The 18,180-nt window shown below is 41.1% G+C and overlaps 1 protein-coding gene across 3 annotated transcripts in view; it reads left to right on the forward strand.

The window, feature by feature from the left end:
• Positions 1–740: 740 nt before the first annotated feature.
• CTTNBP2 (cortactin binding protein 2) overlaps positions 741–18,180 on the forward strand; it is a 143,705-nt gene continuing 126,265 nt past the window's right edge. Inside the window, exons 1-2 of one of the 3 annotated variants that reach the window (XM_017681129.3) lie at positions 741–957; positions 12,141–12,248. In XM_017681129.3, the coding sequence (XP_017536618.3) occupies positions 877–957; positions 12,141–12,248 (189 nt within the window). In that variant the 5' untranslated portion in view covers positions 741–876. The remainder of the gene's footprint in view (positions 958–12,140; positions 12,249–18,180) is intronic. The other 2 variants (XM_017681127.3, XM_037023425.2) reach the window with 2 other exon arrangements.

The following is an 18,180-nucleotide window of genomic DNA, read 5'->3' on the forward strand; positions in this document are numbered from 1 at the left end:
CCTCCTCATATCGTGAAGTATCTTCTGAGGACCTGTAATTCCCATAAAATCAATATTTAGGAAAGTTTCATTGTTTATTTTTGATGTGTTTATTTCCAACACATGAGGTAATGGTTTTAAATGATCTTGAAAGTAGAGAGCTTCCTTTTACAAGCAATGGCACTTAACATTTCTTGGTTAGCCCTTGAGACAGTATCTCGGATTTGGGTCAAAGAACAAAACAGGGCCCTGATCATTTTTTTTTTTTTTTAAGAGATTGTGTAGAAAGTTAGCGGCCTAAGGTCAGGGTGCAGCAAGACACATTTTGATCTGACAGTTGACAGTTTTTGGAGAAGAACGAGAGGCAACGATAGAATAAAACAAAGCCAGATATGTATACACCACGAGGGTAAAACTCCCTGGCAGCGGTCTTGCAAAAAAAACATCCCTCGAATTTAAGAAAAAAAGAATGGGGTGCCTTTTGTGAATCCTAGCGGTGGGGCAGAGGGGGCTGAAGTGAAGGATGTCCCCAGCCTCACGGAGAATTCAGATTCCGGAGGCCTGACGTTAGGTCGGTCCGCGCGCCACCGGCTAGCTGGGGGCCGGGCCGCGCTAATCGCCTGGGGGCTCTGTGTCCCCGTCTCGCCGGGCTTTGAGCCCCCACTGCGCGCGGGCGTCCACTGCTCGCACCCCGCGGGCGGCGGGGCGGGGCCGGGCTGCGCTCCGGCGCGCCGCGGGTTAAGGCGGCGGGGGCGGGCGAGGGGAGGAGGAGCGCGGCGGCCGGGCTGCGAGCGCCCGCGGCCCCGGACCGCAGCGGGTTAAGCGCCGCCCGCGCCGAGAGGGCTGAACCCCGAGCCGCTGCTCCGAGCTCGCATTCGGATCCGCTAGAGCAGGAAGATGGCGACGGACGGCGCGAGCTGCGAGCCCGATTTCTCCCGCGCCCCGGAGAACCCGGCGGGGGCCACGACGGAGACCGCGGTAACCGAAGTCCCGGGGCGGCGCGGGGAGGGTGCAGACGCGAGCCGGGGTGCCGGCCGGGGCCGGCTCGCGCCCCAGGGCGCTCCTCCCCGGGATGTCCCCTGCCCGCGGTGCCCTCACATTGGCGGCGCGGTCGAGGGGAGCCAGGCGGCCGCTCGGACTGGGGGTCCATCCTGTGCTTACCGAGTCCCGCGGAAAGCCGGGCGGATCCGTCCGGTTTCGGGGCTCCCCGCGTGTGTCCGGTGCCACCCCTGCTCCCGCTCCCTCCGCTGCGGTCGGGTTTGGCCAGGGGCGGGGGCTGGGGTGTGTTTCCTGGCGAACTTGACCCCCCATTGTTCGCCTCCTGCTGCGCGCGTGGTTGTGGGCGCGCGCCTCGGGGGTGCCTGGCACCTCTCCGCGGACCCGGCGGGCAGCTAGGGAGAGGCGGGCCGTGGCCGAGCAGGTGTGGGGATGCCCATTGTGTGCTCGCTGCCGAGGCCCCCTGGGAGAGGCCCCGCGCCCGGCTGTGCGCACTGCTGCGGCCGAGCGCCGGCACTTTGGGTCCTGGCTGCCTGCTGCCCCATCACTTGGGGCTGGTGGTGGTTGTGGTCGTGTGGGGGCTGGGGCGGCTGGAGAGGGGTGGTCATCGTTCTTCCCGAGAAGAAACCCAGGCGAGGTGGAGGTTCAGCACCTGGTGTCAACACATTGTTCTCCTTCCCTGGGGTCTAGAAGCTGAGCAGCTTGCACCCATTGTTGGTCCCCACTTTGACCCCCAGCATATCCGGTGCACAGAGACTCAATGACGGTTTCCAGCCCCACATTTCCTGGGTGGAAACGTTCTCGGAGTTTGGGAAAAGCAGCTTCCCAGGAGCTGCAAGCGTGTGCAAAGAACGGCAGCTCAGGGAGCGCCCAACCCTTGTCAGCGCGGTCCCGCCACTGCGGCCGGAGATTCCAGGGGAATGTAGTGAGCGGAGCGTGGACGCCCCTCCGTTCTTCCCGTGAACTGAGCAGAGTCAGTGCTGGGGCAGCAGAGGGGAGCGCAGGTGTCAATAGCCAAGTCAGCCTTCAGTTCCTCCCTCTGTTTAGAGGTAGGGCTTTCTGGAGAGGGAGAGGCGAGGTGTGCGGGGAGGAGATGAGAGGAGCTGAGCCTGGGAAGGAAAAGAAACAAGGAGAGAAGGAAAAACAGAGGAGGAGGCGGAGGGCCGCTGATTTCCACATGTGAAACCGGCAAGTTTGGATGTCAAACTTATAGGAAAACTGATTTTTCATTCTTTGCATGTGAAATGCGAACTTTCTTAAGGTTTCAAATGAGACTTGCCTACTTGTGATGCAGTGAATCAGTTTCCTTCTGTGAGGTGCAGTAAGGAAGCTAGGTATTAAGACAACAAGCCTTTCTGGGAAGTTGAAATCACTGGCTACCTTCATCCCCAAGAGATGGTAAGGGAAGAGGAGTGAGAGGAAACAGAAAAAGGGCTGTGTGTTTGTTTTTTGTTTCCCAGCAAGGCTGAATCTGTTTGTCTAAAGGACTCAGAATGGGCTTCTTTCTACTACCCTCCGTATCTTAATCACCTAAGGATTAAACCAAACACAGCATCTGACGTAGGGTCTGTAGCTTACGTACAGTACAGTTTTATTTGGTTAGATTGTAAACAGAACCTTGGATGCCAGGCAGAATTTTGTTGTAACAAGGCCAGTGTTCCCTTTCTGCTTTTTAACATTTTCAAGAGTCTGAATTTTATTTCAGGTAGGTGGGAATTTGATCATCATATAATGGGATAAACATGGAAAATCTGTGAAAGTGAATCTTCTTTGTCATTTCTGTAGAATAACAAATCATTTGCACTTGAGTTCTGAGGATATGCAACAAGAATTCTTAATCGAATAGTTTTTCTTGAGTAATTTGACTTTTTGGTAACATTTTCATGGTGGCTTCTTCAGTAAACTGGGCACTTTGTTTTACTTTTACAGATAGTTTCCACTGATCGAGGAATGGTCCTCTCCTATCAGCGACTTGATCTATAGACTGACTTTTAAATTAAAAGATAAAGGAATGACATTTGTCACTGTTACTGTTCCTTTTCTAATGATTAAAAATCAAAGGCATTTGTATGCATTTTGGGTTCCTGGAAACTGAGGACTTACATTTTTGTTTTTAGCAAGGAATTCTTTTTTGCATTTAAGAGATTTATTTCACTTCAAATTGGTTTACATATTATGCATTTTTATATGTACACTTGGCAGTAATGAGTCAATGGAGACCTAAAGCAGTAGGCTATTTTTGAAAGTGAGTGTTTTCACTACGTTTTAACTGTTTAGATTGTTGCCTAGAGACAAGTTTAATTTATAGTTTTCAACTTAATATGATTTTCAGTGGAGTGTTTTAAATTTAGTTTGTGATCCTTGCTCTTAGCTGTTTAAATCCTGAAAGCATCCAAGTGTAAAGCTGGGTAACAGCTACATTATTCAGTAAGATCATATTAATAGTCTTCTGTGAACCATGCTGGGAAACCTGGGTTATTTTCAGTGCCTAGCCAAATGTGATGACTTTTATAAGCTATATTGCTATTTCAACTCTGAAAAAAACTCCTAATGGGTAGGGCAGTATGGAAAACAGAAATCTTCCTGCTTTTTATTGTCACCAAAGAATCTAAGAGTGAAGAGAAAATGGAGCTCTTTTCAGAGCTATGTTCGGGGAAACTGACCAACATTCTTGTCATTCTGGGCTTTTCTGGAGCAGCTAGTACGCAAAAAGAAGATATAAATTTTGTTGTCATGTTGATGATGACAAGGAAAAAGTTTGGACAAGGATTATGTTACACGCACAACAGTAATGTTAAACAAATTAACAGCTGTCACCTTGAATTTTTGTTTACAGGTGATAGTACTGAATGTAAATGCAGGAAAAGACTCTTCTTAACTCATTTTGCTAAGCTCTCTTTTAAAAAAGAAACTAAATTGCAGATATGGCAGTTACAGAATACTGAAAGCTTCACAGCATAATTTTTAAGTGGGAAGTAATCTAGATTTAACATGTATTACCAAACACCAAGACAGAGACAGCATAGGTAACATCTTTGCTGCCTTAAAGTAATACATTCTAGTGGTAAAAACGGAACTATTCCAAGGAATCAAATCAGAGATGATGGTGCCATGAGAGGTCCAATAATTTGCATTAGGGAGGAAGAATCATGGAGAGGGTCCCTAGTGAAAGGATCTGACAACATTTCACAGGATGATATTCAGGCTGGGCCTTGAGATCCAGGAAGCACTTGGACAGGGAGACTGCAGGAAGGTATGTGCATACGTGGCTAAGATTCCTTGAGGGGGGCCTGGGGCACTTACAAGGGGCTTTCATAGATGAGCGTAGTGGTTTCAATCTCAACTATGTGCTTTAGAAAAATAGTTTAGAAGCTGAGAAATTAGAATAAAATATTCCCCCAGATTAGAATAAAGCTGTTTTCAATGTGATGCTTTTCACTTTTTTTCTTCTTAATAGGTTGTATATATCTGTTTACACCATTTTATTTTTAACTTTATTATTGTTGTTGGTATTGTAATCTTGCTGTATTTCTCACAGGAGCAATTTTGTCTTAGAAAAAGGTACTTGTCCTCTCTGATTGAATCCATGTATATGCTACATTTCTAGTTGATTCTATCCTCTTGTATTTCATGTAACTTTATGAGGTGAGAAAATGTTTTACAGATTTAGGACTGACTCAGCCATTTACAGATACCTGCTGTTGATCATATAGACAGCAAGGCCATGGCTGGGAGAAAGCAGCCCCCTTCCTCAAGAAGAGCTGTGTGGGTTTTGTTTATAAAAGAAAGCAAAGGTTAAGCATAGGGCCAGGCACATGGTAGTGTTTCACTGCTATTTATTGAATAAAAAAATTGCCACTCACCAAGAAGCTATGTCATATACTTAGTTGATTGGTTAATTGGAAATTTTACTTTCTGTGTTACCAGATTATTATGAAATTATAGGCTTGTGATTTGTAATAATTAAAATTATAGATATTATAGAACTCCTCTTGTTTCAGAAAGATGACCCTGATTCTTTCCTGATTTTTGTTTGTGTATTGTCCCTTTCCAAGTTCTTTTGTCAGTGATGTTTCAGATCTTTAAAAAAGTTTAATTTCTAACACTGTTAGTTTTCCCTTTAGGTTTTCTAGCTTCCGGGTAATGGTTGAGGCTGGGAATATGGTGGTGGGGTGGTAACTGCACCCCACCCTTCCTGAATTCTTATAATAGTAGAGCCAAGACCAAATCCCCCACTTGAGTGTGAAGGAGGGAATGATGGAGAAGGGTGTCAAGACAAAAATGCAGGAAGCTTGGAAACAGGAAAAAGGAATAAAAGGAAAGCATGGGCAGGAAGAAGGTAGGCAAGGCTTTGGAATAGCCTGCAAATGTCCAGAAATGTGGGACTAGAATTCAACTTTGAACAAGCCTAGGAGGGATGGAGCAGTTTCTCCCCCTCTGCCCCCACAGACTTTGCCACCTAAGCAGGTCTGAGTATTGCTTTAGAAGGAGACTTTATTTGAATGCACTTGATTGCATTCTTCTCTATAGGAGCTCCTTTGCAGGTCTTATGCAACATGGAAAAGGAAACTTGTCTTTTGTCTTTGACAATTAGGTAAAGAAATGGAGAACAGTTACAAGAGAGATGATGATAATGAGGATAACCTTGATAGCAAAGATTTTAAAAATTTGTTAGATCATGCTATTAATGTACTGTACAATATGATGCCATACACATAGAAATCCTGATTTTAGGGGAAAAAAATTGCTCTCTTGGCATAAATTGTCAGTAAATAACCAAATAGGTTGAGGATTGATTTAGAAGCTTATTCTAGTAAGTACAGTATAACCAAGTTAACATTGCAATGTGGAATGGATGCTAGTTTGTAAATGTTTTGGTTTTAACTATTTATATTTCACTAAAAAGACAACAGGATGATTCCAATGGCCTGCATTCTTCCACAAAACAGCTTTGTAGCTAAATCATTTAGCAGTCTATGTCTCAGCCTCTGCATGGGAAAACCAGTGTGCTGCCGTTTGCCACCTACAGATAATCAAGATGATATTCTCCAATGCATTATAAGGTTCTTAAGGGACAATAACTGGATCTGGATGCCAGCTCACATGTGGAGATGATTGATCTATGTGCCATGTAGGGCTGATGGAACATTGAAAAGCTGAGAGGATGAAATAGACATTTGTCTTATCTGTAATATAGTCCTTTTATTCCAAAGAGGAAATGGAGATAGAGAGGAGATCTAAAAGGATGAAAAGGAGGGAGGTAGTTGTGCTTGATTATCAGAGGCTGCCACCCGTAAGTGAGTCACTTTTCCTCTTTTCAGTCCTGTATAACTGTACTTATAATTAGTTACATCCATTACCATGTTTCCTTCCTGATACTAGATTACCTTTTCAGTTTTACCTCCTTCCAAGCAACACTGAGTTGCTTGTCTTGCAGGCAAGACCCCAGGCAGTGTGGTAGGTTTGAGGTACAGAGCCAGGAGAGCTAACCCCAACCCCTCAGTATCTTGCTTTAAAGCCACACACCAAGTTTACTCTAAATGGTTATTGAAGCAGTGAATGGAAATGATTGACCAGTTACTTAGTTGCTCCTAGAGTGGGCCCTGACACTGTGTCTTAATGAGACTGGTGTATCATGTACACATCATTTACATGCTTTGTATGTACATTGGGTGAAATAGGCATTTGAAAACAAAGGTGGGGAGGATACATGTCAGGTAAAAGCATGTGAGTATGTCATACTTTTGCTGTTCTGACACATCTAGTAGGTGAGAGAATGGATATTAATGTAGGTAAGTAAGTTTGATATGAGGAAATATACAAGGCAGGATGTGATTAAGTGCCACTTGAAGTAGTAGAACAAATTCTAAGACTGAATGGAGAGGAGAGAGTTCTGGAGTCTGGAAAGACATACGAAAGTAGGATTTGAGCTGTATCCTAAAGAAAGATGGGATTCAGATGAAGTAGAGGAGAAAGGATTAGGAAGAACAGAATCAGAGGCATGCAAACCCTATCAGGAACATACCTTCCTCTCTGTAGAGAGAAAGCAGGAAGAATAATCTCAAAGCAAGATGAAACTTCAGAGATTTGAAATAACTTTAGAACATGAGAGTATGTAGTTTTCATGAAAATCCTTATGATTGGCTAAATTCACATTTTCATAACATTTTAAGTGTTCCATGTATCTGCACAGTTAGATTTACATGCTTTCTTGTTACTGATAGTCTTCAAATTTTTATTTTCTCTTTGAAATTTCAAGATGAGTTTCATCACTTTTCCTTCTTCACAGTCTTTCTCATTCATCCCCACAGCATAAATCTTGCTTGCATGAGTCTAAATGCATTATTAATTATTAGCATGCACCATTAAACTGAGAGGAAATATTTTTCTGAAACTTCAGAGCAAATAAGCAAAATCAATTTCCCTCCAATATTTCTTACAGGCTTCATAGAATGACCTAAATTCCTTAAGTCCAGTAACCCAGGTACCCTGATGGTAGGTGAAATCAGGACATTTAGGAGTTGAAAGAGATGTTTAGAAAGCACTTAGTACAACATTCTCATTTTACTGCTGAGAAATCTGAGATCCAAAGAGGAGAAATAAGGTCCTTCTAGTGCATCTCTACTCAGGCACCTCACCTTCCCGCTACCCTAGGTGGTAAATTCATTGATCAAATGTATGCACAGCCCAGTAGATCTGAAACTGGAGGATATGCTCTTGGCGTTCTTGGGAAGAGCGAGAGAACGTGTCCAGCTTTGTGTTTGCTCCATAACTGATTCTCACCGTAACTGATGTGTTTGCACGAAGGTCTGAGGATCGCTTCTGCCACTGTGACTCATAATATCTTCTAAAGTTTTTTGGCAACCATCAATGTGCTGACTCCGTCAATTCCTAAAGGACGTAAGGGTCCTCCTGCCCTATTTGGCTGTGACTGCAGAATTTCCTACATAAACCTAGTATTTTAGATTTATGGGGTGAGGTGGGTGTGGAGATTTTGGTGGAGGACACTGGTATTGGCCTGTTCCGTTCTGGCAATTTAAGGTGACGTAATTCAGCCCGGTTCTATTTTGTCTTCTTTCTCCTTCCCTTCCTCTCAGAGCCTGTGTGAGAAGTGTCCTCCCCATGCCCATCCCAAGTAATGCAGAGCTGTTGAAAATTGCTTTATTGAACAGGAAGAGTTTGAGGTTGACGCCTCTTTCCTACCTACATTTGTTCATGTCCCAGAGAAGGCTTGCTCTCTGTTTGATGACCAGACCCTGGATTAGTTTAAGATGCTTGTGCCAGATTTTTAAAACTAGGTGTTAAGAAGCTCTTTTCTCGAGTAGTTTTCCTGGCAAACATCAAACCTGACAAGCAGGGGAGGGGCCTGTGGAGTTGAAATCAAGCAGGCCCTTTTTAATTTTAGTGCCTCAGCATCACTGAAAAATGATTTGGATTTTTCTTTGTGAAATGAAAAAGCAAATGCAGTCACGATGAAGCTTAGTCTGTGAACATTCTGGCTGTGTTTTTTTGTTTTTTTTTTTTGAGGGTGGGCATCGTGTTTCCGCTGGTGCCCTGAGGGAGATCCTTATTTCTTATGTCAGTGGTGGCATCTGAATCTATCCTGTCTTGTGTCTTCTTTTGAAAATTAGATAGTCAAGGTACTCTTTTAAAATACAAAATTTATCCAAGAAAAGCATGGGACGAAACTTTTGAAGGTAATGGATTTATTAATGATATAGATTGTGGTCATGGTTTTCATGGGTATATACATATCTCCAAACTCATCAACTTGTGTACCTTAAACATGTACAGCATTTTGTATGACAATCATACCTCAATAAAGTGGTTTAAAAAATATAAGATTTAGAACAAGTATTTTCCTCTTAGACCAAAAAAATCTCAATACTTACTTTTCTGTATCTAAGTTCTTTTGTACCATATGTGCATCAAGTCAGATAAATGCCATTTCGTATGAAACAGTAAGACTGTTTTTTATGGGGATTTTTGCCAGTGGGCTTCTTTATTTTTCTAAAAATACCAAGACTTTGAGTTTATTTGTAACATATCTGGGGTCTTAGGACCTCTAACATATTTTTGTGTATTTTCCTTTACTCTGTGTTGCCAGAATAGCGGATGGAAACATCAAGCATTGGAGGATGACAATTTGAAAATATTATTCAATATTTTTATTATTGAAGGCCAAGAAGTAGTAGTGTTTTAGTGAGAAAACAGGAGTGAGAGGTGTAGGGGAGGGAGCAGCAGGCATATAGACATACTACATATTTAAAATATGTCACAATACATTTTGATGAGGGAGGTTTTTTTAACATTCTGTGCAATGTAATCTATAGTTTAGAAAGAACCCTTGTAACAGTGTTTTTTATTTTAATGAATTCCCTTTTCATTGATGGTGATACATTAAAAAACAAGTGTTGATTGCAGGTCACGTGTGACATAGATGACAGTGGAAACAGGGCAAGCTCTCCTGTCTCGAATATGAATCAGAATCTTGGCAATGTCTTTTATATATAACTTATTAGTTTTTTATATGGAGTGATTTGCTTCCAAAGCTTCAGGGAAACAAGGACAATAAAATATACAATTAATTAAAATCTTTAAAACCACCAGAAGCAGTATTAATAAAATATTACCCTCTAAAGCACATAAGAATTGTAGATTTTTCTCCCATTTTCCCATCTCAGTGGTAAAAAACAGGGTAAAAGAATCTGTCTTTCATCATAGTCAATTGAGTTTATTGAACTTGGGCTGGTAGATTTTCAAAGAAATAGGTTTATAGCCAATAGTCCCCTCTTCCCTACGTAAAACATCTGGGTGCTCTCAGCTTTAGTAATAACAATCACCCGTCTTTATTTAGCACTTACTTCATTTGTACACTTTTGTTTAATGCTCACAAGAATTTTGCAGGGTAGATGTTAAGATTTTTATTACATAGATGAGAAAACAGACTCAGATAACTTATAGAAATGCTTCTCCAAGTGTAGTCCTTGGCCGAGGAGCGGCAGCATTTGCTTGTTAGAAAAGCAGATTCCCAGGTCCCACCTCCGACCTACCCGATCAGAAGCTCCAGGGGTGGAGCCCAGTGGTGGGTGTTACCGAGGAATCCAAATGAGCTCTGTGCCTGAGTTCGGAAACAACCGGGTTGAAGACCTGTGCAATACCATAGCGTGGTGGAGCAGAATCTGAGCCCTGGCATGTTGGATTTTACTGCTCACGGGGAATATCCCTAAATTAACCTTCTAAGCCAGGACCTCTGAGAACTATGCATCCGTAAAGTTGATATAGGTTATTCTTTTTTGCCATCCTTACCCCCTGCCTTTCTAAATAACTGCTCCAATGTATGAGCAAAAAATAAATGACTTTAAGAGGAAGATCGTTTTAAAACTTTTCTTTGGAGAGCCAGCTAGGTCTGTTCTCTTTCCCCTTGATTTTATTATCTTCCTCCAGAAGGTTCTTTTGACACTAAAAAGTGACTAGTTGTGGTCAAGCCTGTTTGAAAGCCTCTGGAATCATTTATGGGCTTCCTGTGTTTACTTTTGTGTCATCACAGGGATAGTGTGGGATCAGGTACATAGGCACCAAACTAGTTCCATTAGCGGGTGGGTAGCATGGCACCATGTCTCATCTCTAGATGTTGGCATTGTGCTGATGAAGTGTGCAGACAAGTCACAGCACGTCATTATAGTTGGCCATGTCCTGGTTGCACGAACTGGGTACATTATCCAGCTTTTCTGAGTTGTGGTTTTCTTACCTGAAAAGTAGAGGTGACACTGTCTTACAGATTAAATTTGATTCTTTGTGAATACTTTGGATACCAGTGGGTGCTATGTAAAAGTGAAGTAATGTTTTGGAATGTCCTTAAGAATGGCTTCTGAGGTTTTGGGGGTTCCGAGACATTTGGGGGTGACCGTGTGTCCCCCTCCTTCTTACAGTGCTTGGGTTTGTCAGTGAGTCTCCACAGAAGAGTACCACAGAAGTGCGGGTTGTGGAGGGAGCCCCTGTGGCCGTGCTGACTCATCCTTCCACAGCTCCCTGTGTGAGGTGGCTGTCAGAACACCTGCTGTAACACGTGTGAGGAAGGAAGGCAGGTTTGGGGACAGCAGTACTGGGAATCGGTGGTGTACCAGTGGGACTGAAGGTGGTGAGATTGGATGCAGTCACCAAGGAAGGAAGACAGAGGAGAAGACAGCGGGGCTGGAAAAGTAATGGGTGAGGATTCTCACCCCCAAGGCCATGGGGCATATGCCTTCTGCTGTAGCTGGGACTCTGGAAGGCTTATTTATTCCAACCTCAGCCTGCCTTTGGAATGTCAGGGAGCTACAGAGGCATCACATGAGAAAGAAAAACATACGGCAGGGTCTGACTCAACTGACCGCTCAGCGCACCAGGAGTACGCGGGAGGTGGGCCAGGTCTCTCGAAAGTACAATGCTGGCCACGCATGTCTGTGTGAGTGTGCTGGGGGATGGAAGGGGGGCAGCAAAGTAAGGAGCCTGTTCCCTCTCAGGGAGCTGCCCTGCTTGACTCTGTGGATTGTTGCTCTGCAGGAATGTGCCCCTGGGCTTACCCAGTCATCTGCATTTTGAAGAGAAGTCAGAGACCTGGAGTTTTTGGTGACATCTTCAGGTTTTTTCAAATGATGACTGAGTGAAAATACAAAACACTTTGTAGCCCAAGTAACACATCTGTGGGCCAGATCTGACCGTAGGCTGCCAGCTGGTTGCCTCTGCTGAAGAGTGTTCTGTAAACATGACCTGTTATTATTGGATGTCCTAGAATTAACAGTAACCTCCCAGGAGCCTTTACACTGGGGCCCTTCTAGGAATATATTCCCGTACTTCCTTAGCCACCCTCACCACTTTTCCCCAGCATACATGTCCTATTTTGATACAGACTTCAGGGACTGGTTATTTGTGCTGCAATATTAAGAAGTTCTGAATCCAGGCATGTAGGCAGGCTGGGAAAATAGATCTCCTTCAGGGAGGATTTGGGATATGGGCCTTATGGCATTTAGCCCTCCTCCTAGAAGGTCAGGGCAGAGCAGGGCCCCAGTGCTTCTGGGATTGGTTGAGCCACTGGGGTAGACATGACCCATCACATACCTTTAGGGTGTGTATACTGTTCCTAAGAGTAGTTCTTCATTGCTTTTAAAAAATTTGTGTTACAGAAAAAAGAGTTTGATGTGGACACCCTCAGCAAATCGGAGCTTCGGATGCTCCTCAGCGTAATGGAAGGGGAGCTCGAGGCCAGAGACCTTGTCATTGAAGCCCTGCGGGTAAGAACCTTCTAGGGCTGAGGCCCATTGCTGTGTCGTTTTCTTTTTTCAAAAGGTCAATGACAAAACTTATTTTCCTTAATTTTAGAATCATGTAGATTTAAAATGTTACATCAGGTTAATACTTGCCCCTCACCCTGAACACCAACATATAACTTATTAAACCCAAAACTCTGAAGTCAGATGGTCTTTGAAATGATGGGTACAGACAGCAAACAGTATAATATGGGAACTTGAGAGTGAAGCAGTATTGCTTCTGAAATCCTTTTATGTTTATTTGATCAAAGACATAAGTTTTCAGAAAATTAGTAATTTGATATCCTACAAGTATGCAAGGTCAGTGAGGAAAAATGAGAATGATTTATATAAACAATATTGCTGATAAGAGCTTTTTCCTTCCTGTGTAGTGTAAATGAATTCTTATTTTCAGAAACTTGTAAGTTAAAAGCTATATATCTATATATACAAAAATATAATCTTCAATAGTTTTAGTTTTATTACTTTTTCATCTGATTGTAACTTTGAAATTTTCATAATTTGAGAATTTATGTATCTTCAAATATATAAATACCTCAAAGTTTTGTTGTTTTTTAAAAAAATCTTTAACTTTCTTGATGCAGAATTTTCTAATTATTTCCAGTCTTGCACTTGTTTTTGTATGTGACCCAAACTTCAGGCTTTTTTTTCCTTTTCTTTTATATTTAATACTTTGTGTGTAATCAAGTGTTCTCTAGTTCTTGGTCATATAGCTAAGATGGACATATTTATTATATGTGAATATGGATGTCTTTTTTCATCTGGGATTATTTCCTCAAACTTTGTCTTATGGAGTTTAACACATGCAAATCTATGGAATGTCGAAAAGCTGTCTCCAATAGGTGTTGGTGTGGTTGGGGAAGAGCTAATAATGGTGGATGGTCAGACATAATGAAGAAGATAGACACACTGAGAATCCATCATGTGGGGAAGGGATGGTAGTTCCTTAAGTTGCCAATTCATTTTCACAAACTGGAGATTGGTACAGTGGGGATAATGATTATTCTTCAGTCTGGTGACAGAGAATGACCATCTGTAAGCCAATATGGAGTTGAAGGAGTGGCTATTTGAATGACAAGCTTTGCTAAGTGGACTTGTTTACAGCGTGGTTGGGAGAGGTATTCATCCTGTTCCACATTTGGAATATTTGCATTACTTGCCAGTGTGTGTTTTCTTGAATGAACTTTGTGGAAGGAGTGCTAATGCAGTGTATCCCTAACTAAGTGACCCTCAGCCCAAGGAGAGAGCAGGGGCCCAGTGACCTGTGAGTTCAGTAGTGTAGCCTCTTGAGACCAAATGGATGTGAAGGCTCCAGTTCAACCTTAGGTGTTTTGTCTGTCCCTCTTTGTTAACCTGCTAAAGGCATTAGCACTGTGGCATCTCCCACTACTCACAAATATTTGAAAATATTTTGGAGTTTGCTTTTATGTACTACTTTAGTAACCACCTACATTTCTCTTTTTAACTTAACTGCACTACTTTCAAACATAAGAGTAGAGGTAAAGGCTTGCTGATGATCAAGGCTTGCCAAACTGAAAGTTTTTCATCAAGGAATGCTGGAGTTGCAAGGAGCCTTATGTGATATTCTCGGTCAGTGGTTTGCATCACTATCAGATCTAGTGTTTCATTTTCATGAAATGTTCTGTATTACTATTTTACCGTCCTGCAATGAAATTTATGGACAAGTAGGTTATGTTAAAAATAACCAATGCATTGCCCTAATTGTGATACAGAGTAATCAGACAGTAATTTACAATAAGATATTATGAATTTCAGTGTATAAATGCTCAGGCATAACTACACTGGAAGACTTGACAAAGTAAGTGGCTGTTAAAAACCATAGCTTCACCTTGCCATGAATGCAGTCATTGCAGAAGAATCCAGGCCATATTGTTGATTCAGATACAGTGAGTGGATTTGCCTGGGTGAAGTGATTTTTCTGAAATGGTAAATGACTCTTGGTAAAGTTGCAAACAAAAGTACACATTTACATGGGAGTTGAACCTCTGGCAAATTCAGTGTTTGTTAAAACAATTAAAACAGCTTGTTTATATGTAAAAAGGAGTAACTTAGGCTCAGATCATCATACTGAAGGTTCTGATAAAAGGAATGAACAGGGGAATGTTTGAAAGTTGCAGGGAGCCTGGGACTGTTCCTAGATGTGCTCCACACCCCTACCCCTAAAGTGCCAATCACTGTGAAAACCAAAAATGTTCTCTCACCTATTTCCAAAGTGCCTCCTAGGATCTTGCCCCTATGGACAACCAAAGGCTAATACCAGTTTCCTTTGCTTATAGATAAAAATTAAACAGAAAGAAGCCCAAAGAAATCATGACTTATCTCAGGTCAAAATGGTGGCATGCATGAACTTGGTGTGTTTGGAGATTCTTAAAGCTTTTTTGTCATTGTTTAAAATTGAGAATTGTGATTGATTCATTTAGATGATTATGTTTTTAAGAATAGTTAATAATGTCATTTTTATTATCCTGTCATAGCTGTCTTAGATTCACTGTGGTGATTTACTGATTAACTATTTCCCTTGGGGGCATTCACTGGAACTAGTGAAATATTTACTTGGGTTCAGATGTATCATTTAGTTGCCTTTCCTTTAATAATAGACTATAACTTATTGGTTGGCTAACATCCCAGAAAGAAATTGGGAAGGAGAGAGAATGTGAAACTTTTATTTTTATTTCATATTATAAGATAAACTTAGTCCTAAATTAAAAGTCAAACTCTATTCAATTAGTTATCAATATGTTGCTACTCAAGGGAGAGAAGTACATTTTTGTTATTAATCAGTCAAAAGTAATGTTTTTCTAATATAGTAAATATTTTGAAATTTAATATATAAATTGTGATTTTCTTCAGATATAAAAATGACTAATTTTACCCTGAACTTTATTAATATTTAGAAATGATCCTGTTGTGAGATATTTAAATCCTTCAGAATTTTAAAAACTTTAAAAAGATATTTCAGACCAAGCTGTTTTACTTTTTTAGTCATGCCATCCTGATACTTTTTATTTTCAAATTATGATAAAACATTGCATAGATCATTGAATTAATGGTAATGGACTTTACAGAACAATTTATAAATATGATTTTGGAGCAAGGATGGTATGAAATTCCAACATATTTCTGGGTATTTTTACTATTTTCATATGTTTAAGGTAAAAATATTTACCAGTAAAAGTCCATAGCTTTAGAACAGATGTGATATTCAAGACATTTTTACTGGGGAAAATTATTTTTTGAAAAGAAAATATTACATGTAAAATATGAATTGCATAAACCTGCTTAACTGAAATATATTTTAATTGAATTACATAAGAGATATTTTCTCAATGATTGCCCTTATTCACAGTAAGTACAAACAAATCTTTGAATAAATATGTATGTCAAATGAAGTCTAGAGGAAAATACTTGGGAGTTTAACAGAGAATGTGCCCAAGGAGAAGCAGATACATTTTATGAAAACTAAGGTAGACAGAAAGCCTTTGAATTATATTTAATTGAATATTCAAAGTTTGAATATCCAGAACTCCATTCAATGCTAATTGTTCAGTTTGTGAAATCTACTAAACTTCACTTCTTTTTCTATCCAGGTACTAGTAGTTTTATTGGTATCTTAGTCAAAGAGAGGGCGATAAGATTAAAATGCTCTAATAAAATTTTAAGAGTCAGAATTGTGTTTGAACCTATGTTTTACAGGGTCCAGTCTGCTATCATTAGCATGAGTTTATGTAAATATTATATCACTGAAACAATGAATGCCTTGGGTAATTAAGCTCCAGGTATCTTGTATGCCTTCTTTGGCCTTTTACATTGGATAAATGAGAATGAACAGTATTATAGACGTGGTAGTTCTTCCCCCATCCTAGAGTCACTATAGAGTGATTCTATAACTCAGTTTTTCAGATATTATTTGCACTGAAACTTTAAAAAATATTAGCCAGTTTCACATTTCTTCAGGTAGAATGCATTTATAACACTTGTATCATAGGGGATATCTAATTATAGACTTACCATGTATAAGAGACTGTAACAAAGAGACCCAAAGTATGATAGATAATATAAGTTTATTTCTCACACACCATTCTGGAGTTGAGTGATCTCTGCTGGAGAGGCCACTCTATATGAAGTGGTCATTCAACAACCCAGGTTATTTCTATCGTACTGGTCTCCTTAGAGAATTAGCCTCACCTGTGTGGTTGAAGCTAGGTCAGTGCCACCTCCACACCCCAACCTATGGTAAAGGAGGCAAGAGAGAAAATGCAGGATAAGCAACTTCTAAGCAGTGCATATGTATGCTTTGGTGAGAACTTCTGTGGACACATCTTGCTGCATAGGAGACTGGGAAATGACTCTGACTAGCTGGCTACCTTCTAGAACTATAGAGGATGGGAGGACTTTGGAGGACATCTAACAACCTAATGCAGTCTATTATGTTGGTTCAGTGTTATCTTATAAAATGTCCTGGAGTGTGGTAGAAGAAGATAGACCCTTCTTTTCTTTGCTTCCCTCAAATATTTGTTGAGTACCTGTGATGTACCAGGCATAAAAATAATAGTTTGAAATGAATATAGTAGAGGTTTATGATTGTGCCAAAATTGTGTCCATTTAGAAAATTGGGTATCTTGACTTTATATATTTAAAATTAATTGTTCTGAGTAGTGTCATTTGGATCTAAGTTTTGCTTTTCTCTGGCTGTGACTTAAGTTGTTCAGATTTTGCCTAGCATGACCTTCCTTTTTGGAAACCTGACTTGTTCATTGGTTTCAGAGCTCAATTTTTTTTTTTTTTAGTATCATTGATACACAATTTTGTGAAGGTTTCGCATGAACAGCATTGTGGTTTCAACATTCACTCATATTATCAAGTCCTCACCCCCGCCATTGCAGTCACTGTCCATCAGCGTAGTAAGATGCTATAGAATCACTACTTGTCCTCTCTGTGCTACACTGTCTTCCCCATGACCCCCCACCACATGTGTGCCAATCATAATGCCCTTTAATCCCCTTCTCCCTCCCTCTCCACCCACCCTCTGCAACTCCTTTAATTTGGTAATTGCTAGTCCCATCTTGGAGTCTGTGAGTCTGCTGCTATTTTGTTCCTTCAGTTTTTCTTTGCTGTTATGATCCAAAAATGAGTGAAATCATTTGGTACTTGTCTTTCTCCGCCTGACTTATTTCACTGAGCAACATACCCTCTGGCTCCATCCATGTTGTTGCAAATGGTAGGATTTGTTTTCTTCTTATGGCTGAATAATACTCCATTGTGTATATGTACCACATCTTCTTTATCCATTCATCTACTGATGGACACTTAGGTTGCTTCCATATATTGGCTATATTGTAAATAGTGCTTCAATAAACATAGGGGTGCATGTGTCTTTTTGAATCTGAGATATTGCTTTCTTCAGGTAAATTCCTAGAAGTGGAATTCCTGGGTCAAATGGTATTTCTATTTTGAGTTTTTGAGGAACCTCCATACTGCTTTCCACAATGGTTGAACTAATTTACGTTCCCACCAGCAGTGTGGGAGGGTTCCCCTTTCTCCACATCCTCACCAGCATTTGTTGTTCCTAGTCTTTTGGATGTTGGCCATCCTAACTGGCGTGAGGTGATAGCTCATCATGGTTTTAATTTGCATTTCCCTGATGATTACGGATGTGGAGCGTTTTCAGAACTCAATTTTTTTTTAAGTGTTTTTAATGGTTTTGCTTATAAAGCAAATTTTCTGAGCTGCAGCACTGCTAACATTTGGGACTGGGTGTCCGCTGCTGGTGTTGTAGGGAGAGGGGCTCTCCTGTGCACTTAGGGTGCTTAGCAGCCCTGGCCTTTTCTGCTTACCAGATGCCAGTAGCACCTCCCCAGTGCAGACAGACAAAAAG

The sequence above is a fragment of the Manis javanica genome, chromosome 6 (genome assembly GCF_040802235.1).
Source record: "Manis javanica isolate MJ-LG chromosome 6, MJ_LKY, whole genome shotgun sequence".
NCBI lineage: Eukaryota > Metazoa > Chordata > Mammalia > Pholidota > Manidae > Manis > Manis javanica.